The sequence below is a fragment of the Cavia porcellus genome, unplaced genomic scaffold (genome assembly GCF_034190915.1).
Source record: "Cavia porcellus strain 051 isolate PalLab524CR breed Dunkin Hartley unplaced genomic scaffold, mCavPor4.1 scaffold_8, whole genome shotgun sequence".
NCBI lineage: Eukaryota > Metazoa > Chordata > Mammalia > Rodentia > Caviidae > Cavia > Cavia porcellus.
The window spans coordinates 89,747,722-89,772,213 of record NW_026947491.1 but is presented as its reverse complement, the minus strand read 5'-3'; the positions used below and the strand labels follow the sequence as shown (position 1 = coordinate 89,772,213).

Here is a 24,492-nt window from a genome sequence, read left to right as displayed (position 1 = left end):
AAAAAGCCACCCTGACGTCCAAAGCCCTGCTTTCCCCTCGGGTCCCTCCTCCCTTCCCGCCTCTTGCACAGAAACGAGACCCAGGCTAGCTCGGCCTTCTGAACCCTGACGTTTGCAAGTTCCATCCGTTACCCTTCGAAAACCCTCCTGTCCCTGCTTCTGTTCAGGCTCAGAGTTAGCTGGCTCTCCGCCTCCCAGCTGTCACCCACTCTGCAGTCAGTGTGCCAAGCTCGCACGCATCACCATCAGCTCGGGACACAGAGTTTCCGGAGGTCCTTCCTGCCCCGGAGTAAACACCAAAACCACCAGCCCTCCAAGCGTCTCAGTAATCTGCTTCCACGCAAACTTCCCAGCCTCGTGTCCACAAACCCACCGCCCCCCGCCAGGGTTCCCACCAAGCCTTGACCTTGGTTCTCACTGGGCTTCTGGTTTTGCTTAGACAGCACTGTGGAAACCTTCCTCCCAAGGCCGGCTCACACGCGCCCCCTTCTGGAGCCTCCCAGGAGCGCCGCCTCCTCTACCCGCCCTCCACCCTCCTGACACCTTAGGACAGACTTCGGCTTGAATGCCAAATTCTCTATTTTCTGCACACTCACTACAGTGATCGTGTGTGGAGCAACTTATCAGAGACCAGACAACACGGCTCAGTGACTGATACGTAATTACCGCAAGGAAAGGCCACCTCAGGTGGAGACCAAAGTGGCAGAGAGAATGCTCACAGTCACTAAGCACACTGGGTGTGACGGATGGAAAAATCCCAGACCCACTAACATGGAGTCTATAAAGAAAACATCTGCAAGATAAAAGGAATAGAGAAAGTGTGTTTAGTGCGTTTTTAGGCTTTATGTATCCGATATCTAACAGACTTGATTTCACATTATACATTGTGGCCTGTAATCAAGCCAAGTGATCACTTTCAGTTAGCACAGAGGTGACTCAGGAGTGACGTCTGTGTGGTCCGGGAGAGAGGTTTGTCACAGTGCACAGAAGGATAAACTTGAGGAATCCGCAGGAAAGGGGTGCCCTGTGGACTGTAGTGCTGAGTGCAGTGAGCCAGACTCACACCTTACATCCTGCATGGTTCCTCCGAAGTCTAAGCAAGAGAGCACAACAGAGGGTCTGTGGTAAGAGGCAGGGAGACGGGTCTCTGTCAAAGGGGACTGAGAGACGGAGGTGTCTGTGCATGTGTGCCAGCTCCCCGCAAGGAACAGACACGGTAGGAACCACTAACACAGACTGGTAAAGAAATAAACAGGGAGAAAAGCTGCGAAAACTCTCAAATACGGAACAGCACGGAGAGCGGGTGACGCGTTCCGTGCAGCCCTGGGAGAGTCACTGTTGGGCCGCAGTGATGCTGCGCCACACCTGCTGCGTACGTTTTAGAGACACAGAGATAAACCTGAGCTCTCCTCGTCCCTCATCTGGAGCGGTCTCCTCTCCCTTCCCTGCTGGGAGTTTGCCACGCCTTCCTCCTTCACTGTTAATGTGCATCTCAATAAATTCTACTTGATGCGTGTGTAACGTAAGCAACATCATCCTTAACATGTTTGCTCTCTCCGGGTCACGTTTTTTGAGCAGCTGTCTTTCGGTCCACAGATGGACTTCATCGTGGGAACTGCTTTCTCCTTAGACACACGGACGGGCTTCCTCGTTATTTACCCTTCCTCCTCCTGTCTTCTGTTCTTTTGTACTAGGAAATAGGAAACGCCGGGACTCAGTGATGTGAGCTTCCACCTCAAGGTGTTGGAAAAAAAGAGGAAAGGGGAGCTTGAAGGAAGCAAGGACGAAAGCAGAAATGAATGAGCTAGAAGCAAACACGCAACAGAGAAAGGTGACAAAACCTGAAGCCCGTTTTTTGAGAAGATTAATAAACTTCTGTCCAGAGAGTTAAACAGAAAAAGGAGACAAGCACGAACTGTGAAATTATGAGTAAAACAGGAGGCGCTGCTCTAGACCTACGCCCAGTGACCTAAAATGTCACGCTTCTAAATTTGAAAATTTAGATATAATGATCCCATTTATTGAAAAGGACAACTCAAACACAGCTTTACAAAACAGGCAGTAGAAAAAATAAAATCTGAATAGTCCAACATCTACTAAATATACAATTTAAAACCTTCCCATAAAGAAAATTTCACCCTGGCTGACTTGGCCGGTGAATAGCTCTAAGTATGGGAGAAATATAAGCAACTGTACACAAACTAAGAAACTAAAAAAGGGGGGCACACCACCCAAAACATTTTGAAAAGACTATCATAATGTTGATATCGAAATTTGAAAGAAGTGTTATAATAAAGAAAAGCTATGGTACAAAATCCATAAAATCATATATAAATATGATTAGTAATACATCAGAAAGTTTGATGGCAGTTAAAGAAAAGAATTATATGTCTCTTTTGAGTGGGTAACTTTTCCAGTTGCCGAAGTTTGTTTAATGACTTTGACATCCAAGTCAATCAATGACAAGCCACATAATCATTTCAATAGAAATACTTGATAGAATCTAATAGCTATTCAGGACTAAACCGGCAGCCATTACACCTATAAGGAAATGTCCTTCACCTAACAGAAGATCCGTAGCAAAAATACAGGCAGCGCCAGGCTTTCTGTAACGTATGGGACACTTTTACCTCACAGCAGGAGGAAGAGTGTCCAGTGTGCCAATATGATTCGTTATACGGATGGTCTTAGTGCAGCTAGACAAGAAACAAAAAACACATAATGATCAGAAAAGAAAATGAACAGTAGGCATTTGAGGGTGATAGGGTTAGGTACATAAAAAACTAGAAACACTCGTAACTAACATTAGACTTTAGCAGATTTGTGTGATAGAAGGGCAACACAAAAGCCAATGATAATTACATATGCTAATAACAGCCTTAGAAATAAACTTGGGATGGCGTAGCTCAGTGTGGAAGGCACCATTAGCACACCTGAGACCCTGGATTCAACCCTAAAACTAAAAACCAAAGCTAAACAAAACAACAAGCATGCTTCTAAAAAACTACAAAATTTACAAATTTTACAAACTACAAAATTCATAAAGTGCCAGGAATACACCTAAGTCACCAAAATTCCTGGCTTAAAATCTACAAGACATTGCTGCGAGAAGTGCAGAAAGGCGAATAGTGCAGGAAGGCACCGTTCCCACGACGTGGAAGCTGCGTCAGTTCTCCTTAAAGGGCTCTGGAGCTCAATTCAGTTTCATCTACGATCTCTGGAAGAGCTTTGGGAATCTTATCCCAGACTTATCTGGCACCAATTTTAAAGGGGATCAAAGCTGAGATTTGTTCACTTCAGGACACCATTAAGGGTGAGACACTAACCCTCTACTCATGAAAGGCTGTTAGCTATTAATATAAATAAAGGACTCACATCCAGAATATGAAGGGATTTCTACAATTCATAAGAAAATACAGATACTATAATAAAAGCATAAGGATTCACCAAAGCCGCTATCCTAACCAGTATAAGCGCATGAAAATGATACCATCCGCTGTCATAAGATTTCAAATAAAAACCGTGATAAAACACTGCTATATACCAACCAGAAGGACTCAAATTTAAAGACACTAATATGGAATTAAAAACTGTTTGCAATTCTCCACAACAGATGAACGAACACACATCTTACGGCCTAGTAACTCCGTTCCTACATAAATGCCCCATAGAAATATGTATGTATTATTGGCAACGTGGTGGCTAATTAAAACCCTGTCTCAAAACCAAAAATAACAAAGGGCTGGAGTTGTAGCTCAGAGCAGAGATCCTGGGCTCGATCCCCGGTACCAGCAACAAAACCACCACCGGCAGAAAAGGCCTGCATGGAGATGTGGGAAGCACCGCTATCTGAAGAGCCCAAAGCTGGGGACAACCCGAACTGTCGCTCTCCAGTAGAAAGAGGGCCGGACGTGGGTGCCATCTGCTGTTGGGGGCTTTCCCTGAGGCAGGAAAGCCCACACAAGCGTCTACATACTGGTGCACTGAGGCCTGCATCTCTGCAACTAACTCCACCTTTCTCTGACTCCAGCTCACAGAGGCTCGACTCCAGGGAAAGCGCATCTGTTGGGACATTCAGCCCGACTGGTGCTTGGGCTCCAGGTCTGTGATGGGGGTGGATGTCTTCGTGCTAGGCTGGGGCAGGACAAACTTGGAGCACATCTGGCAATGGAAATGCAAATGTTTCCATGATTGGAAGGAAAGATAGGGGCGGATATGAGACACACTGTGCTTCGAGGTTTGCATCCTAGGAGCATTGCACAGCAACGAAAAGGGAGCTTCACTACCGGGCGCCACACGGAAGGATGCTACACGCATGATATTGCTGCTGGCTGCAGGAGCGCAGGTGTGCCGAGTCTATTTGCACAGAGGTCCAAGAGGCCAATCAGTGGCAGCGTCCGAAGGCAGGGAAGTGGTCAGCGAGGGGGTGGCCGATGGGAGAGGGCACGCTATTCTGCGGCCTGATCCGGGTCACGGGACAGCAAACCTGTTCATACAGGTCAACAGTGACTGTTTCAGGCTTTGAAAGCCGCGCGGTCTCTGCTGCTCAGCTTGCTGTTACAGTGCAAAAACAGCTACCGGGAACACGTAAGTAAATGGGCACTGTATGTTCCAACAAAACTATTTATAAAACCACACGCACATGCACACACTCACGCACGCACAGAGGACTGCATTTGCCCTGTGGGCAGTAGTTTGCCAATCCTTCATCCATACAGATTTACTCCCCTTTGGGTGTTAATTTGTGAAAATTCATTGATCTGTACCCTTGTAATTTATATCGCTTCTCTCACTAGGTGGTTAGTGAATTATATTTTAAAATCTAACAAGCAGGGAATAAATACAGAAAATAAAACTCACGAGAACAGAAGCGAGGGGGGAAAAGAACAGAAGTGAGCAGTCAGGATCCAGCCGTCCGCTGGCGCCCCTCTCCGTACCTATTTTGTACTGCAGAGGTAGCGCGGTCACTTGGAGCGCTCCCAACGCCCGCCACGGAAATGCTGTTTTCCAAGCACTCAATACACCAGCACTGTGGTTCATTTTCTCCTTTATGGGATAAGAGCCCATTAAGAGGCCTGCAAGTGGTTAGCTCTCTTAATGAATTCTCTTTATTAAGTTTTATTATTAATGCCCCAATAGGTTTCCCTTCTAAGTTCTGTCATTCTGCCACTCTATAATTGAAACTCTAAAAACATCAGCAGATACTTAGGACATAAGCAGTCCAAGAGACATTAAGCATCAATTCTACTACTTTTTAATTTTCAGATTTGCTCAGAAAAAACTGCTCCCATCAGAAGCAATGCACTTCCATCCCTCGACTGCGACTTCCACCCTTACGCTGTGGAGCTTAAACCTGATTTTAAAACAGAAAATAAAATATACACACAGTGCATCCGCCAGCCAATTATACGGCCCCCTCTCCCGGGAGAGAGGAATGTAAGAATAATAACAACAGAACAGCTAACACTGCCGAGGGCACTGGATAAGCCAAGCACTCATTGTTCTAAGGCGGTAAAGACACAGTGAAGTAGTTGCTTAGTTATCATCCCCACTTTGGAAATGAAGAAACGGAGGCAAAGAGAAATTCAGTGATGACCCAGTATGGCCCCGTTAATAAATTATACGCTGGGATATGAACCCTGGAAATTTTCTTCCAAACCTCATGCTCTTGTGTGTATAAGAGAATCTAGAAAAATCTGATTCCTTAAGTATAAAATACTGTGGTTTATATCTAAATGTCTCCCTATAGCTTCATTCACCTCATAGTTGGGACTTTTGAAAGGTGATGGATTATGGAAGCCCATAGGTGACTTACCCTTAGGAGGTGGGGTCTATCAGAAAAGGCGGAGCCTACTAGAAGAGATGGGGCCTATTGGAAGAGGTGGGGCCTATTGGAATAGGCAGAGTCTACTGGAAGAGGCAGGGTATATTGGAAGAGGTGGAGCCTACTAGAAGATGCAGGGCCTGTTGTAAGAGGAGGGACCTATGGGAATAGGCAGAGCCTACTGGGAGAGGTGGGGCCTATTGGAAGAGGAGGGACCTATGGGAATAGGCAGCTACTGGAGAGGTGGGGCCTATTGGAAGGGGTGGAGCCTACTAGAGGAGGTGGGGCCTATTGGAAGAGGTGGGGCCTATTGGAAGAGGCGGGGCCTACTGGAAAAGATGTGACCTATTGGAAGAGGTGGGGCCTATTGGAAGAGGTGGAGCCTATTGGAAGAGGTGGGGCCTATTGGAAGAGGTGGAGCCTATTGGAAGAGGTGGAGCCTATTGGAAGAGGTGGGGCCTATTGGAAGAGGCGGGCCTACTGGAAAAGGTGGGGCCTATTGGAAGAGGTGGGGCCTATTGGAAGAGGTGGGGCCTATTGGAAGAGGTGGGGCCTATTGGAAGAGGCGGGGCCTATTGGAAGAGGTGGGGCCTATTGGAAGAGGTGGATCTCTGCAGGCTTGGCCTAGAAGGACTTATTTCCCTTCGGCTCCTTCCTTGACTCTCTCTGCTTCCTGTCCACTAGGCCCTGAGCAGCTCTCCTTTCCAGGCCTCTCTGCCATGCCATCCTGGCCTGGAACTACCTGACTGTGGACTGAAACCTCTAAAACTCTGAGCTGAAATAAACCTCTCCCCCTTAAATTATAGGTGTTCGCTCTAGCAACACAGAAAGTGACTAAGACGTAAGGGTCCCTTACATCAAGCATTGCTAGCTTCCCCACACACACTTCTCTCCCATGGCAGAGATGACTCCCCCACTCTGCCTCTGACTGACTCATCACGGGGCAGGCCTCTGTGACACTTCATCGTGTGCACTCTACTCTGGTTCTCTCCCACTACTAGCCCAGCCACTCTTTGGAAGCTGGTGCTGCTAGCTTGTCTCCTGGCACTGAGCAAGCCTCGACAGATGCTGGCTGAGCAAGCGAATCGAGCACTCCTCTTTTCGGGGGTGCACCAGATTTCCCAGCTCATTTTGTTTTCTGGTGAGTCAGTGGGAGCCACAAGACCCAGTGTCGTGAAGAGTGGGAAGCGAGTAGGCCTTGGCCCGTTCCCACAGACCAAGCACCCTAAAAGCAGTTTCCTCCCTCCAGGGGTAGCTCAGGAGTTTCCACCCCGTGATGGCCCGGGTGATGGGTCCTCAGTGTTGAGTGGAGAGCTAGAGACCTATAATTTGCATTTATAATAAAGAAGGCAGAAGAACTCCGTACTCATTTCCAAGTATTCATCGAAGAGGCCGTAGGCGTTCATCGGCTGAAGGTTGTAGTCCTTCTCCCACTGGGGGAAATTTATTTTCCTCTCCGGCCCGTGTTCTTGTCGTACTTTTCTTCTGGTCCACCAGTTCTGAATTAACCTGTGTGATAAGATCAGCTTCTTACCCAACAGCAAAACAGCAACCGGTCAGGAGACTTAAATAATAAGAACCAGGAGAATGAGAATGGGGAGGCTTAGTTTAAAAAGACAAAACTCAGGACAGGCAGGGACGAGGCGCTGGCTTAGGAGGAAAATAACCCTGAAGCCCATACGTCAAACCCTTCTATCTGCGAGCAGACAGATTGGCACTGAGCTTATTCCACTGCTTGGTGCAGCCTCAGGGTTAGGCTGCACAGAGGCCTGAGAGGGTCTAGAAGCTGACTCGGGTCCAAAGGCAACGCCCAGACATGACAGGAAGGCCTCGCATGGGTGGCTTCAGGTAGTAACCATGCCAGTGGTGACCTGCGTGTTCTGATGTCCGGGACCCAGAAAATCTGCAGACCCCCAAAATGCCTCCGCTCCCGGCCCACGGATGCCCACAGTTCTTCCATCCAACCTGCCTGCCTTGGGCTTAAGTCATCAGGGTCTCAGACTCCCGTGGAAATGCACAGCGCGCTGGCGAGGCCAACACTCTCAGGACACCGGGTGCATTTTATAATAAATAGGGGAGACGGGGAAATACACAGCTAGAAGAGGAAGCTCTGGGGTGCCCGAAAGTGGAAATGGCAACAGAGAAATATGCAAAATAAAGAGACGAGGGTCAAAGACAAACTCTGCTAACTCCACAGTTTTTGTTCTCTATCACTGGAGGTTAAAATACACTTCTTCAGGTGTTCGTGACATTTTGTTGAATTATGGCTTTAAAGCAGAATGCCACGCTTCTAAATTTTTATTTTATATTTTTAAAAGAGTTCTACAGAAAACATTAAATACTTGGAATAAGGTTTCTAAAAATCAATCCGAGAATGGAAATGACTGGCCATCTTAGCAGAGTGACCTGCTGTCCCCCTGGAGGCCCTTGAGTCTCCCCGAGATCCTGAGCTGATGTGTGCAGCAGAGCTAAAGCAGACACAGGAGAAACTACACTGACCGGAGCCGAGCATCACAGTAGAACCCGAGGTTATCTTCACTAGGAGGATGCAACTTTTCACCAGCCATCCACAACAACAAAAACATTAACCCGGGTGATAATGTTTCTGGGAGCCAACATACACTGACTTAGAAATACTCCTGCTTCTCTTCTGAACCCCTGAACCCTCCTTCCCATTAACTCTGTGTTAAATTAGCATCTGATTTATCACAGGAAGAGGGAAGTGGAGATCTTGTTACTAAATAGTTAGGGACTTGCAATTTGAAGCCCAAAGTGTCATTTTTAACAGCTTGCAAGCGAGGGTCTGATATTTAAGGACCCTGGGGATTCATAGAGCACACCCAGTGCCCTTCATGTCATGCCCAGATGACCAACGTGCATTATTTTCCTGGCTGCCCTGAATATTGATCGCTGAGTCTGCATTGCTTGTCCTGCTTGTCACTCCCAGGAACGCCGATGGCACCTCTGAGGCACAGGGATCCCAGGTACTTACGGGTAGCCAAGCTCCATGAAATTATTCCAGGTCTGCTTTAGCACCATGATGATACCCATTTGCATACAGAGATCGATAAGGCATCCACTAGGGTGGCACTGCGAGGGAAGCAAACACAGATCCCACAGTCCGTGGCGAGGCCGAAAGGGGTCTGGTTGCCCAGGAAACCAGGAGGGGTAGGGGATACAGACCTCTTCCAGTCTCCACCTGTTTATCAGCCTCAAGTAGGCACCTGGGTGTCCTGTAAATCTTCAGCACACGGAGAGAAACAGGGTGTTAGTGTTTGGTCTGCTGCAGTCCGAGCTCACTGTGAGCACCGCGTTCACTTTAGCACCTTCTGCAAAGTGAGTCCGGCCGCAGCCCAACACCAGGTCTGCGGAGTGCAGAGGGCTCTGCAGTCCTAAGGTCCACACCCGGAACGCCCCAGGGGACATTTCCTTCTGGCCCCTTCTGGCCAGCTGTTGAGGCAGGGGCCATTTCCTGCTGCTCCTGACTTTGGACATTTTCTACTGCCCATCCTGCGCTCTGGCCTGTGGAGCAGCAGTGTTCCTCCCACAGCCAGGTGCACTGGAGCGTTTGAAATGACAGCAAACTGGCTGGAACGCTTGCCACTGGGGCGGCTGCAGGGCCTAGTGCCCCATACCCCGCCCCAGCCCCTTCCATTTCCCCAGCTGCTCTGAATGGCTTCCCGGTGGGTGGGACTCTTGGGACCCGCCACCCACAGGGCACCCAGACCTGCTGTGTGCATCACCAGGCCGCTCCTGCTGGGACAGCATGTGCCCTTCTGCGGAGCCAAGGACCCAGGAAGAGCTGCAGGCCACACCCCTGTGCCACCCATTTGCTGCTGGGAGACCCAGGGCCCATCCGGGACTTTCCAACCCACCGTTCCTGGGGTGCAAGGTGGCTTTGGGAAGTTCCACTCTGCATAGAGCAGCCTACAGGACGGGGTTCCCGTTCACCCCTTGGCCAGTTGCCTCTGAGCACTCTGGCCCATCCTGGTTGGGGGAGGCCAGCAGGGGTCCGCCTCTTACCTTCCGAGGAAGAAAGCGATATAAAACGTGGAGCTGTTCAGATTGACAAACTGAAAAAGAAACATTTTCAGGGTGAAGCTGTTCTCCCACTCGGACTCTGTGCGGGGCTGTTCTGTGGACAAGAGCAGAGTCTGAGAGTCTGGCTGGGTCCCCCGGTCCCCTCCCCACACACGGAGCAGGACCATCTGGGAGGCTCCAGCCGTGTGGGATGGGCGTGATCCTCGCAAGACAGAGCCTGAGCTTCAGACCAAGCCCATGGGCGGGCTGCCCTGGGCGGCTGCAGCAGGGCGGGCCCCGTGGGGCCTCAGGGGGCTCTCTGCTGCTGCTCACAGTTTTTCTCCAAGTTTCTGCCCTGTGGAGCTGGGACCTCCTGTAGCGCCCAGGGACGCCCGGTCTTGATTCCTGGCTCTAGATCAATGGTCGGGCTGAAGATCACACAACACCAAAAGTGTTTCTGCTCCACTATCCTCAGCCACCACTGGGCAGGCTGAGGGGTGGACCCCAAGGAGGTGACCTCCTCCTCAGGGCAAAAGCTCGTGTTGTATGGTCACCTGCGTCTGCCAACTTCCTGACTCGGTCAGGAGTCATCGTGGTTCAGCTTCCATCAACCAGATGTCCTCTGGACACTGTATAGAGACCAAAACAAGGCTCTCTCTCGCTGCCCTCAAGGTCACCTCCAACTGGAAAGCTTGCATAGGTACACTTGCCCTTCCCTAGGGGCAGAATCCTCGCCTGGAGCAGGCCCAAGAAAATGCTTTTACGGCTTTAGCATTTTCCTCTTCCCACAGTCCGTCAGCTTCTACTCGCATTTTGGTTTTTTTTTTTTTGGTACCAGTACCAGGGATTGAACTCACAACCTTGCACTTTCCAGGCAGGCACTTATACCCCTGAGCTAAATCCCTGGCCTTATCTGCTCATTTAAAACCTCTCCCACCTTGATCCCTTTTCCCTGAAATTAATGGGAATGCTTCCTGGGAGCGCATCCGAGAGGGCAGAGGGGGGAAGCCAGGGAAGCCGATCTGCAAGGGCTCCAGTGCCAGTTTCAGAACAAGGCTGCCTGCCACGGAGGGCAGGAGGACAAAGGATTCCTAACGGGTCTCGGTTTCACTTCGCTTCTGCCAGCTGAGCTGGCGTCCCGGCTGCTGGCCAGCTGGGCCCCAGGTGTACACCACAGGGAAGCACAAGGCTATGTCTCCGCTGGCATCTTGGGCAGCCCGGGTCAGGGGGCCACTGGACGCAGCCTGCCGATGGGCAGCCACCTGTTCTCTGGACACAGACCTCTCCCTGGGGGAACGGATGTGGTGACAGGAGATGTCAGTGACAGGAGCACTGGCGGTGTGTGGCACCTGGCCCCGCAAGTGGCACTTGTTAGTGTAATGATGGTGCTCAGTCAAATGCTCTGCCCTGGTAAGCCACACACTGGGTGTGTGAATCAAGTCACCTGCGATCTCATCAAACTGCTTAATGACCAGAGCGTCACTCATAAATCTGAGTCTGTCTCCACCATAGCAAATGTAAAGCTTGTCGCAGGCCAGCAGATTGTTCTTGTCTTATTGGGCCGAGGTGACGTTCCTCTAGGCAACTGGTCCACACAAATTTAGCCACACAGGTCAGCGGAAGTTGGTCTGTCCACACTTTTGATGACGAGGCTCGCAGTCTTCCACACAGCTAACTTCATCGTGATTTTTATACCACAGGAACTCAGTGCTTTGTCTTTTGAGGCAAGGTCTCACTGTGTTACACGGGCTGGCCTCAGACACTTGGGCTCACGTGATTTCCCTGCCTGAGCCTCTTGAGAAGCTGGACTACAGGAGTGGGCGACTGTCCTGTTCTCTCTGTCTGTCTATCTTTTTTCTTTTTTGAGACAGGGTCTCCTATGCAGTTCAGGCTGGCCTTGAAAGCACTTTGTAACCCACGTTGGCCTCCAACCTGCAGTGATCCTCCTGCCTCAGCCTCCCAAGTGCTGATATTACAGGCGTGCAACACCATACCTGCTCTCAATTTATTTTTAATTAAGCAAAAACTGTAGATAAATAACAAGGAGACACTTTGCTAAATGACACTGGACACTTAATACACAGGTACCTTCATGATGCTATTTTGTACGTCAGTGCTAGAAGAGAAAAACCAACTTTAACTCACAATCGCTCATGACAGATAATGCTCATGTCGGGTTTTGTCAGAAAAAAGAGCCTCCTATTACTAGATGTATAACAGCCTGCCGAAAGCAAAGATGTTGTCACAGGCCTTTCTAAGTAAAGGGGACATTTCTTTCCAGCAGTGTTGGAGAAAGGAGGCTTCGAAAATCTACTTTTAGGCTGTACTGAAATAACACCATGCTGACATCAAAGGGTTCCACTTACCTAAATTTGTCAGAAGCAGCGCGACTTTTTCATAGAGCTGTAAGGAAAATAAATTGCATACATTTAACAGATGACTATAGGTATTCTAACATCTATACTTATAAATGTACCACATATAGTTGACTATGTCTAATTATAAAGGAAACGGGTAATCAAGCCACGAGTGAAAATAACTTTATCAGCGACCGATTGCTCAAAAAGTGAGAACATCATGAACCCCAGAACCTTTCAGAGCCAGCTGGAAATACGCCAGGTATGATTCCACTATTTTAAAAATCTCCCTCCTGGTCTTGGGGTGGGTAATTCTGCAGGTACAGGAGCAGCTGCCACGAACTCCCAGGCTCTCAGGTGAGCCCGGCATTGCGGGTGCCCTGGCGCCCAGCGCCCTGCACATGGAATCTCGGACCAACCAGGCGTGTGCAGAGCAGCAGCAGGGACAGGTTGGGGTAAAGGTAGCTGGGGAGAGTCCCTCAGAGAGGAACAGATGGAGAGAAAGAAAGTGCTTTCCCTCTGCAAGAGAAAGATGGTACATGAAAAGAAAAAGGAAAATCACCCAAAAGGATTGGATGGAGCAGAAATCTCATCTGCATAAGGTAAAGGCCAGTTAACGGTGGCCAGGCTGGGCTCATAGCTCCACATCCAGCAAACACAGGATGGGCACCAAGCCTCAGCACCTTTCTGGTCACTGGGATGGGCGTGGGACTTACTGACCTTCCATTTAATTCCTGAGTGCTCATATCTGGGATTTCTTCTAACTGCCAAATTGGCAAAAACACTTGAATTGCCTGACTCTAAGCTTTCAGCGGTGACTATTTTGTTATAGTAAGACATATAGCTTTTTATATTAAGGTAAAGTTAGTATTGCCATTATTAGCTCAAATATTCTGCATCGAAACTTCAGATTCTTACCGCCTAATGTTAAGAGATTGGTATACTTCTCAGTAACAAAATCTGTGGTATGGATTAGTCATAATCATTTGTAAAAATTCAGCCCTGTAAACAATAAAACAAATATTCTAATCAAACATTTTAACATTATATTAAAATTCTCGATTATCCAGGGCCGTTCAATTTGGCTAGTGAGAAAACCACTTTTGGAAATGTGTTTGATCCCTGTTTATCCTTGATATCTCTCACACTGACACTTCATTTGGTACATTTGTCTCAAAGTTCTCAGGAGCTGAAGATACATCATTGTCGTTTGGGTATAAACACTGGAAAACTTGACGTTTAAAAAAGAACTGCACAGAGATCGATAAAAGACCGATACTAACTTTTTGAACAAAGATAACACATAATAGGGACACAGTAGGAAGCCATAGTATGAAGTGGATTCCTTCAATATATGTCAGAGATGCAAATGAGGGTACCACAGGGAAGGATAACATATACCGTGAGGCTCATGGGGAGCAAGTCTGGGAAGCTTCAGGTGAGCAGTCTACAGAAAAACACTGAATGCTCATTACATGGCTGAGCTAAAATCTGAAGGTGGCTTGTTCTTATGAGAGCAGCAGAAAAACATTAGTTTCCAAACTTGATATATCAAATTTTTTTTCTTTCTTTGTCATTATATGATGATTTTCCTTGTCTCTTTTCAACTGCTTTTAATATGAAGACCATTTTAGCTGATGAAAGTATGCCCGCTCCTCCTTTCTTTTCAGCTTCATTTGCATGAAATATCTTATTCCACTTCTTAACTTTGAGCCTCTGGGTATCCGTAGAGGTGGAGGGAGTTTCTTCTAAGAAACATACAGTTGGACCTTGCTCTTGTTTCCATTCAGTCACTGTGTCTTTTAACTGGAAAATTTAATCCTGCGGTAATCATTCATAGGAGAGGTCTTTACTGCAACCATTCTGTAAGTTGTTTTCTAATTTTTGTTTATGTTACAAATTCCCATTGTTATAAGTCACAGAAAGCTGTCTGACTGTAAGGATATGTCCAAAACAAGCTATGAGCACTTAAAACTTTTTCAGTCTAGTCAATGTGTATGTGTCTGTATTTTCTGATTTCATTGGGGTTTTTTGGCAACAAGGGATTGTGGTTTTCACCCCTTACTGCATAACGACATCTGATTCACATTGGTGTAGCTGAGTAAAAAGAATGATAATAACTTTTATTCTTCTCCTGAGATATATCCCGTGCTGGTCTACCTAGCTTGTAATCAGCATACTGAGCTGTTCTTTGGTCACTAGTGAAGCATGACAGAATCGAAACAGTCTTAAAAAGAGCAAGAAATTGGGGCTGGGGATTTAACTCAGTGGCATAAGCACCTGCCTTGCAAGCAGGCAGTCGTGAGTTTGATCCCCGGTACCAGTTAAAAAAAAAAAAAAAAAAAAAAAAAGAGCAAGAAACTGCACTGTTTACTCTGACTCATTCTGGCTTTGAAATACAGCGAGTGGAATCTCTGTTCACAAACTTACTTTGTTTTACAGTTTTGGGGAAGATGGCTGTGGTTGTGTTTTTCACCTAATGTGGCGTTTGTGAATGGAAGCAAAATTTTGTCAAATGCTTTTGTTTGAGGACTGAATTGTTTGCAAACAGAAGCATTCATGAACCAAAGTATTGCTGTATTTATTTTTTAGGACACAGAATAAGATGCAAACCAGTAAGTGTCTCTTAACCACTCATTAAGAGGCATAAGATTTTTGTCAGATCAAAAGAATTTTTTTAAAACAATAAGAATTTTATATTTAAAGCAATACCATTTAAAAATAAATATACAGCATCAGATCCAGAAAGTAAGCATCACAATAGCATTGCTTCTTCAATTAAGATTGGAAAAGTCAGAAATAGTATGTATGATTTATGATAATTGTATTATGGTTATTTTTGGTACTAGGAATTGAACTCAGGATCTCACGCTTGCCAGGCAGGCTGTGTGCTGCTGAGCTATATCCAGGTCAAATAATTATCTTATTTTAAAGTTAGAGTTTTTAATAAGCCAATATAACCCTTAAGGCTTCTATATTCTGTTATTGAAAAAACAGTAATGATTAATGCTTAAATGTTTGTAGTTTACTTTGAGAGGCCAAACTGGTCAAATTTCTAAGTAGTCAAAAGCAATTTAGATAGCTTTAAACATCTATAATACCGGGTCATGAACTCTGCTCACTTGAGCGATTTCAGGAGGCAGCTGGGAGGTTAGCCCCGAACTCTTCAAGGTTATACCACCGTCTGCCCCCCCGTTATGCTGATCATTGCTTTCTAAGGACACAAGTTACTCTTGGTTGTTATTTTGATGAAGACTCTCCGGATGACAGCCTCCACTTGGTCACCCTCAGAACGCACAGAGCTCCAGAGCCTGTGACGGGCAGGTACAAGTGTGTGCACCGTGAGGATGCCGGAGAGGGTCCGGCAGGGCCAGGCGTTTGCCCCGTGCACCGAGGTGACTGTAGAGCTTTTCTGTGCGCTTTCCTTTCTTCTCCTCGCTGCGGCTTGTCCCTTCTGTTCTCACCTGGTCTGTATTCTTGATTTAGTAACCTCACGTTTCTCTGGCTTGATGATGTCTGGGACATCGGAACACCAAGGCTTCATCTAAAATGAATGAAAGGAGACCCTCGGGGGAACAAGACGGCCTAGCTTCAGGTGTGGACCCAATAGCCTGCGCTGCTGCTGCCTGGAATCTCTTTGTTACATAACATGTGGAGCAGCCGAACTCGCAGCGCATAGCCGGGGCTTTGCAGTAACAGCAGATATCTATTTAACTCACTCTGGGCCTGCTGTTTCGTTTTTAGATTAACTTCCTTTTTCCTTGGCTGTGTCTCTGCCGGTAGAGCATTCTAGAAGAGTGGTTTCTGTTGGAGTATTACTCCAGCGTCACCGGTGAGTGCTCCATGCGCGTAGGCCAGCACATTTATAGATAGGGTGGATGTGCACTGAAATTTCTTTCTTAAGAAGATGTACAAATCATTATTATTATTGAACAAAAGGCCTTCCACACACTAAGGCCACTTCTACCACAGAGCCACTTCCCCAGCACAAAGTCAACAAGCCCCGGAGGAAAACCGTAACAATACAGGAAGTAATCATTCACCGCATCCTTCCTGGACGACAACCTTTCATCTTTATGGCTGTTTGGCTGACTTCACGGTGAATCACTCTTCCCAATGTGTTTTCCTCAACGCCAAGACCAGCTGAGCTGTGTGTGGGCAGGGTGGGGATATACGTGGGGTGCCAAGGTGGCGCCCAGTGTCCACTTTGACTCACCCCTGACCACATGGTCACACAACCATCACTGTGAAGCGATCAGCAACCGTTTCTGCTTCCTAACTTTTGACTTGGAAAGGGGCTCCTGTGTGTCAGCACTAGAACGACGAGTGGCCGTGTTCCCCCATCTCGGTGCTCTCTTGCTCACCTAGTAGGTCTCATGGGAGTGCCTGTTACTGGGGAGTTGGAGTCTCTTAGGACCCACGCCAGGTTTACTGGCTGTGGAATTCAGAGTTGTTTAAAGAGGCAGACGTGGCACTGTATGGAGGCAGAACGGTGTCGGGAGGAGCATTAATTATTTGGCCTTAGGGAGCCCTCGTCCTAGTGACAGGAGCATCCCAGTACCATGGCCTACCCTTAGGACACAGCGCAGTACCGAACTGAATGAATGAGTTGAACAGAGACCCATCTCTGGCTCTACCTGGCACCCGCGTCGTCTCATTTATCCTTTACGACGGACTTCGAAGGTTGGCATTGTTACGTGCAGCTGACCCCAAGTCCCAGCCGCTGCCACTGCCTCTTACTCTGCAGAAAACAACTCACGGCGCACCCATGATGTGCTAGTGCCCTGCCGGCAGGCAGGCTGGGGCTCTGGGTTCTAGGAATGGCGGAACAAGGAAAGGTTCCACCCACACGGCCTTCATTCCAAAGGAGAAGACAGGTAATAACCAAACAAGCACCACACGTAGTGTCGTATGTAGACGGTGACGAGCGTGACCGGGAAATAGAAGCAGGTGAGGAGCAAGGGCACCGTCACGCGGTGGGGACGTGCTGGGGAGCCTTTTTCTGTAGAGCAGCATTTGAACAGAGACCGGAAGGAGGTGAGGCAGTGACACAGGGGGACGGCAAGGACACAGCCTGGGGCGAGCCTGTGGCTGGCACATGCCGGGGCTGGAGCAGGGAGGCAGCAGGAACCCGGATGAAGGAGGAGAAAAGGCCTGGGATGTCCTGGCGGCCACCTGAGGGGCACCTGTAAGGCCATCGTGGAGATCTTTTTCTTCTCTCTCTCTCTCTCTTTCTCTCTCTCTCTCTTTTGGTGATACTAGCGATTGAGCCCAGGGCCTTGACTACCTCCCCAACCCATTTTTAATTTTCACTAGAGATAGGGTCTCTCTGGGTCACCAAGTTCCCTAGGCTGGGCTCAGACTTGCAATCTTCCTGCCTCAGCCTCCCAGAGTGCTGGCCTTCTGGACACGCTCCACCATACCCAGCTGAAGATGTGAACTGCTCTCCTCGAGAGGAAAGCCAAGGGCCTTGGGAACAGAAGGGCTGAGAGATCTGGGTTGAAATATGCAATTAAAAAAGCCTGAAATCAGCTCAAGCACCCCGGGGGTTCCCCTGCTGCTCTCTTTGCAGGGCGATCTCAGGGGAGGGCTTTGGATACCGGCCACCTTCTCATCCTTCCAACCCGGAAAGGAATGCAGCCCAGCAATGAGCTGTTACAGGATCTGAGCCGGGCTCCTAAAGACGTGGCTTCCCTAATGTCTCAAAGGCAAATGCCTTGTTATCTGGCTGGAAAACCAAGACAACTAATGTTCAGAGAGGGTAGCACCTGCTCCCACTTTTATGCTGCAGGCAGCCCTGGTATCTATCTGACAGGAATCAAGCCTTTCCTGGCCCCAGACTTGCTGGTATCTTTGAGCCAGGCGCTTCGGTGTGCGCCCATCAGTGCCGCACCACCAAGCTGCCCCTTTGAGACCGGGCTGTGTGGCGGCAGGAGGAGACTGCAGGGCCCTCAGCCTCGCCCCGCCTTGCCCCTGCGGCTGGCTTACCACATTCAGCAGCATGATGATGCAGAAGTTGATGCACACGGCAGTCCCTGTGGTGGCGACCTGGGAGTTATTCCGGATCAGCGCCCACTTGAAGGCCGCAAAAGTGCTGACCGTCACCACCCGGTAGATGACGATCCCAAACACTGCTGCGATCACCACGCAGATCTGCAGGGGAGACAGAGGAGAACTGTGGGTGGGGGGCTGGCAGGGGATCCCCATTCCCGGGTGCAAAAGGGACGCACAGCCAAGGCAGTAAAGATTGCAGCGATCACACTTTGCGTTGTGCTAAGTATTTTCTGTTTTCTGGTTATTTAGAAAAAACACCGAGGGTTGAGGCTTGGAGCCGTGGGGTGACATTTGGTAAAGGAGAATTCCTGCTCGGAAGACAGACCCATGTCTATGATTCAGTGCTAGCCTCGCCTCTGCTGATAAAAGCCAAGCCCTCCGGCCCCAAGTGCACCCTTATTTCTGGGGACCCCATTTCTTTCTCAGTGCTTGAGGTGGGCTAAGCAGCCTTAGGCTTTGCTCACAATAGCCCCTCCACCCAGTCTCCTGCCACACACATTCACACGCGTGCACACGCACACGTACGTGATCTAGCGAACACCTGCTCATCTTAACTCTGAAGCTCAAGCCCCGATTCATAATTAAGCCTTTTGCAGCCTCTGGCTGACTTTCATGTCGCCACACGTGTGCCTTTCAGCTGCAGTTTCGAGCTCTTGCCGGATCACTGTCACTCTGCCCAGTGAAAGTGAGGCCCCCTGCGCAGGGCAGGACATGTGTGCTCACCATGGCTCCTGGGAGCCCCTGGCTTGAAGGTGGGTGCCCTGTACGTGCCCAGTTACCTGCTGTTGATGGAGCCGACCTTGTGGCGGCCCCTGGTATCTTAGTGAACCTCTTTCCTCGAGGACTTCAGGGTACTTGAGGACAATACGGCACATCTGCTATCTCAACAAAATAATGGGAATCTGAGCCTCCATAAAGTCCGTGATGACTCCCCAACGTGTTGAGGAGTCCGGAGCCTACTTAATTACTCAGGGCCACTTCATGAAAGCCAGCTGTCAGGGTGCCGCTGACTTAGAGATCCCTTTCTTCCAGGTCTGTTTTGCACAAATGTTATTTCCTGCTTACTTCCGTGGGGACATGTTGTAAAACCTGAGTGCCAGCTGCAACAAAAAGTCAAAGCCTGCCCACAGCCTCCTCCTAAGGCTCCTGACGGGAAGACAGGAATCTGTGTCTCTAGGTCTTGTGGGAGAAGCAACGGGATGCATAGGAATGGGGCAGAGCACGGCGCAGCGGCTTTCACAGCGGCATCTATCACGGGCCGTGGGTTTGAATCCTGAGACACCTCGCCTGGACTTCATCTCCCCTGGGTCTTCATGGGCAGAGAGTCTGGACTTGGAGTAGTGTTCACCTTCCCACTCCAGGGTCTTGGATGTCTACTTAGACACCTGTGACCTGAAGGAGGGACGGGGTCCTAACCATCCCTGTTCTAAAGTGTTATTTCTGCAGATTTGTGCAGACTTCATTCTGTAGTATCGGAGTGCATCACAGAATGACCTCATTTTAGGAAAAGCTAACAACTCAGCTCCCAGTGTTTTTCAAACTGATATGATCACAGGTGAACCAGGGAGTCCTTTTGAGGAGGCATTTTATACCCGGCACTTAAAACATGGGCTGTCATAAAGCAGCAAAAGCCAGCTGATTCCATGTTGGAGAGGTAAACAATGTCATTATAAATGTGGTTTTATGAGTTGCATAGTGGTTTATTGCTGCATAGAATACACTGGGTTATGACAGAGAAGATATCCTTCACTGTGTGGGCTTGTGTGATCAGAGCGGGGCTGTGCCCTCCTGTGGGCCCTGGCTGTGCCCCTTCACCCTGGGTCCCAGCTCCCACCCATAGCCAGGAAAGAGGCCACACTGTCCCTGATGGCCAACAGAAGAGAGGGTGAGATACCACACAAAGCTACGCTGCAGAACTCTGCAGACGCCCGGTGTGACCGCTGTTCTAACTATAGGCTTGTACTTAGGAGCAAAAGCGTTTTAGAAATAGCTTCGAACCATAAAAAATATTCCAGACGCAGAAACGATAAGCCTGCTGCATTTATCGGCAAACGCCTGATAAGGTTCTGGCTTTCCCGAAATCGGGTTCATCCGTTCCTTCTTGGAGTACTTGGCTTCGAATTGGGGCCGGATTTCCTCCTAAGGAACAAGCAGACACAGTTATGCCCTGAGGAGGTGCTCGCACAGTGAGAAAAGAAAATACACTGGGTCAGCAGCTGCCACACTCGGGCCACTGAGTGGGCTTGGAAATGCAGGCGTAAGTGACGGGAAATCGGAGGAATGAAGTATCTACAGCAGTGACGGTGAACCTTTTACACTTTTCAGTGATAACAAGCAGCCGGTGGTGGCACGTGTGCCATAGGTGTGCCATCACTGATAGGATGGAGATCAAGGGCTGGGGGTTTAGCTCAGCGGCACAAGCGCCTGCTTGGCAACCCAAGGTTGGGAGTTCAATCCCCAGTACCAAGAAACAAACAAACAAAAAGTTGGGGAGCAGGATGCATGTCATCAAAGCAGGTACTGCACCCCGACAGCCACACTTAACTGTTCCCCTGTTGAACCAGGCCTGGAAAAGGAGCAGAATATTTTAAGAGAGACCCCTGCTGTCTCTAGTGATTTGGAGCAACCAATAAACCTTCATTTTATTTAGAGGCTGCGATGAAGACATCAGGACAAAAAGAGCTTCCAAACAACAGGGTGCTTAAAATCCATTCTGGGAGTGCGGTAACAATTAGGATTTGCCTGAAAAGTATTTTGGGCACTTTTACGTTTAGGTGACTAAAAAACCTGGGGAAGCTGTTTGTGATAAGCTCTTAGGAATCATTCAACCATGAATCAATAAATAATAAGTCTTGTTTGTCTCTTGAGACAGGGTCTGGCTATGGAGTTCAGGCTGGCTCTGCACTCACTATGTAGCCTAGGTTGGCCTGGCTACATGGTGATCCTCCCGCTTCAGCCTCCCGAGTGCTGGGCTGACATCTGTGTACCACCTCACTGAGCTAATGAATTAATTTTAAAGGAATTCTTAATTGTTGTTGAAAACAAGGAAAAGCCTTTCAATCCAGCTAAGGTTACGCCTCCTACTTGAGACCTCTGTTTCACCGAGCTGACCCCTATTCCACTGTGAAGCTGTAACAAGAAAAGCAGTGATGGTGTGAGAGGATAAATGGCCAGAAGGCACTTGGGAGCGGGCCTCGTTAGTTAAGTAGGAGTTCTACCTGAGCACCTCGGAGGAGCATGGAGCATGGGCACAGAGACTGAGTTCTTCCAGGCAGAAATGCTCAGGACCTGGACGACGGCGCCGACGGAAGCGGAGGAGTGGACAGCAGACAGGGTGGGGAGAGGGTGGCCGGAGGCAGGGTCCCTGGGTGGGGGCCAGGCTCAGAAGCCGGGGCTGCTTTCCCCAGGGTGTGAGTGGGCCGGAACCCTCCGCTGCGTGGGGAGCTCTCCCGGGCTGCTCTCCGGGGGACAGTGTTCTCCCCGCTCCTCCCACCCTGATTCATCCACTGATGCCCAGACTTCCGAGTGTGGTGGCCTTTGGGGTCAGGTCTTTGGTGAGGTCACCCAGTTAAGATGACATCACCGGGGCGGCCACCAGCCCACAGGACTGGAGGCATAAATGCAGGACTCCCAGCGTCCGCTGCCTCATGGGATCGTAATTCACTAAACTGGACCAAACTGCCTTTTAAACCTCCTCACACAGATGGGCATGGAAAGTGCTTTATGAGTAACCTGGTGAGCACGGTTCACAGGAAGTGTTTCTCGGTGATCTGATTATTATTATTATTATTATTATTATTGGCAGTACTGGGGTGGAGGCCATGGGCCTCACAATAAGCTCTACCCCCAGCCATCTTTATTTATTACTGCCCTGGCTGGGCTCGAACCTGCGGCCCTCCCGCCTCAGCCTCCCGGAGTGCTGGGAGCACAGACCTGCACCGCCACGCCACATCCCATCTTGGTTTTATTTTTTAAAAATCCTGAAGTAAATAATACGAACCTCCTCCTCTTCCCAGTCTATCAAATCCCAGTCATAAGCAAGTACGGCTCGACGTCTTTTCCAAAATTCCAGGAAAACTGTTGCTGGAACAAGCAGAGAAAGACAACGACAGTTTCAAATGAAACAGGGCCGTTCGCTTGGCTACAGAATGAAGACGGCATTGCAAAGGGTGCCGGCTGTTTGGTTAAGGATCCACGACTATCCGAATTCCTAGGCAGCTTTCACCAATACGGAACGGTGTTTGAGAATTCTTGTTTTAAAACAATTGTAGTTTTTTTTTTTTTTTTTTTGATTTTTTGAGACAGGGTCTGAATTCCTGAGTGCTGGGATAACAGAGGGTGCTTGGGTTTCACCCATCCAAGAGGGGAGAGTCGGGTAGGAGTACCCCAGTGCCTCAAGCTGTCCTCCACGACCCCTGGGCCACCAAACCTGGCCCAAGGACATTTATTTTTCAAAAGTGAAGTGCAGGTAAGGGTTGGAAAAGCAAAAGCAGGCTGTGGACATAACTCGGTGGCATACATGCCTGTCTGGCAAGTGCAAGGTCCTGAGTTTGATTCTCAGTATAAGAAGGAAGGAAGAACAAAATTCCGCAGTTCACATGAATTTGAGTGGTGTTGACTTCCTGGCCCACAAATCCTGCTCATAGCAAATATCTATACACAAGTAGGCTTTAAGTACACATTTGAATTTACTAGTATTTTTATATTCAATATAAACATTTTAATACCCTTACATGAAACTGAAATATGCTTGAAGAACATGCAGCTGTATGTCCCGCGTGCTTTAACCACAGTGCCAGTTAAACCAATGGTGACAGTATCACAGTTTCAAGCGCAATTTGCTCCCCTCTCGGCACACAGCCCGGTTCTCTGCCATCTGCTGCTCCATTTGCTGGCAGGGCCCTGTGGCAGAGGCTGCTGACTGTCCGCTGAGACCCGCCCTTGGTTCCCGCAGGTTGGGTGGCTCCTGGGGACCCACACTGCAGGGCTGTGCTGGGTTTCCCAGGCACCCCGCGGCTGGGGGAAGGTCTCTCCCACCAGGGGCCGTGGAGGACAGCTTGAGGCACTGGGGTACTCCTACCGCACTCTCCCCTCTAGGATGGGTGAAACCCAAGCGCCCCCGTGGGAGCAGGTCGGGAGACAAACCCTGAAACAGGGTGGACAGGAGCCCTTGGGCTTCCAGGTGGAGAGGGCCGTGCGCCAGCTGGGGCTGAGGACTCACCGCAGCTTTGACACGAGACAGAAATAGCTGCTGGGTGTTTTATGCCATACAGCGAGGTTAGGCCTTCGTGCCAGAGGGGCCTGACCTCGCCCTTCTAACGTGGAGGAGAAGAGGGCCCTGGGACGCTGCGCTGCAGGCAGGAGCATCAGGACCCGTGTATCACTTCCTCATGGATCTAAAACAATCGGAAGCCACAGAATCTACAACTTTACTCCTTTGACTTGTGACGGGGTCATGCACACCGTCTCCTCCCCCTCTCTACCCTCGTCTCCACCCTGTGCTGTTACCTAACCATCCCACAAACAGGTTCACCCCAGGTGCTGATGCCAATCGCGAATAACAGTCCTCTCCCATCAGGGCATGTTAGGGCAATCTGAGCCCTGCACTCTGGGAACGCAGGATGAGGGGCGGCGTCCAGGTCACTGGGGTCTAAGTACCGCACCCCCCCTTTACCGTGCAGTCTGCCTTCCAGGGCCCCCGGGGGAGGCCTGAGACTACAGGTAGCACGGACCCCCACAAATCCTTTCTTCCTGGAGAGCTCAGCAAGCTCAGATGCATTCTCTTTCCTCATTAGGTCAAGGACTGTCACCTGTTTACATAAAGGAAGCCCCCTCTTGGCACCCAAACAGCCACGTATCGGTCACTAGGTCAGGATGGTCACTAGGTAGAACCAGGGCTACTCGGACACAAGCACCGTGACACCGCGACCACCGGTCTGAGAACCGAGACGGCTGCTCGGTGACCAACAGGCAGCTGGGTAGCTTAGAGGACACTGTGGATTTAAACTCAGGATTTGTTTACTTCTTGAATTTTTTACTTAGTATTTTTGGACCATGGTTAACCACGGGGAACTGAAACAAAGGGCGGCGAGCCCCTGAGGGAGGAGACGGCCGTCTCGGGACACCCTGGGCTTGGAACCGCACCAGTGGAGAAGATTGTGCAGGGCACCGATAGGGGACCCAGAAGGGGCAGGACACAGACCGCCCTGCAGGCTGCCTCCTGGTATCTTTTTAAAT

General features: G+C 49.3%; 1 protein-coding gene across 5 annotated transcripts in view; it reads right to left on the bottom strand.

The window, feature by feature from the left end:
* Positions 1-24,492, bottom strand: part of Ano4 (anoctamin 4) — a 354,709-nt gene that overhangs the window by 21,368 nt on the left and 308,849 nt on the right. For all 5 annotated transcript variants that reach the window (XM_063255442.1, XM_063255443.1, XM_005006337.4 and 2 more), the window contains 8 exons: positions 22,256-22,338; positions 20,254-20,394; positions 18,190-18,354; positions 12,211-12,247; positions 9,848-9,959; positions 9,008-9,065; positions 8,817-8,914; positions 7,191-7,333 (listed from right to left, as the gene is read on the bottom strand). In XM_063255442.1, coding sequence (XP_063111512.1) covers positions 7,191-7,333; positions 8,817-8,914; positions 9,008-9,065; positions 9,848-9,959; positions 12,211-12,247; positions 18,190-18,354; positions 20,254-20,394; positions 22,256-22,338 — 837 coding nt within the window. The remainder of the gene's footprint in view (positions 1-7,190; positions 7,334-8,816; positions 8,915-9,007; positions 9,066-9,847; positions 9,960-12,210; positions 12,248-18,189; positions 18,355-20,253; positions 20,395-22,255; positions 22,339-24,492) is intronic.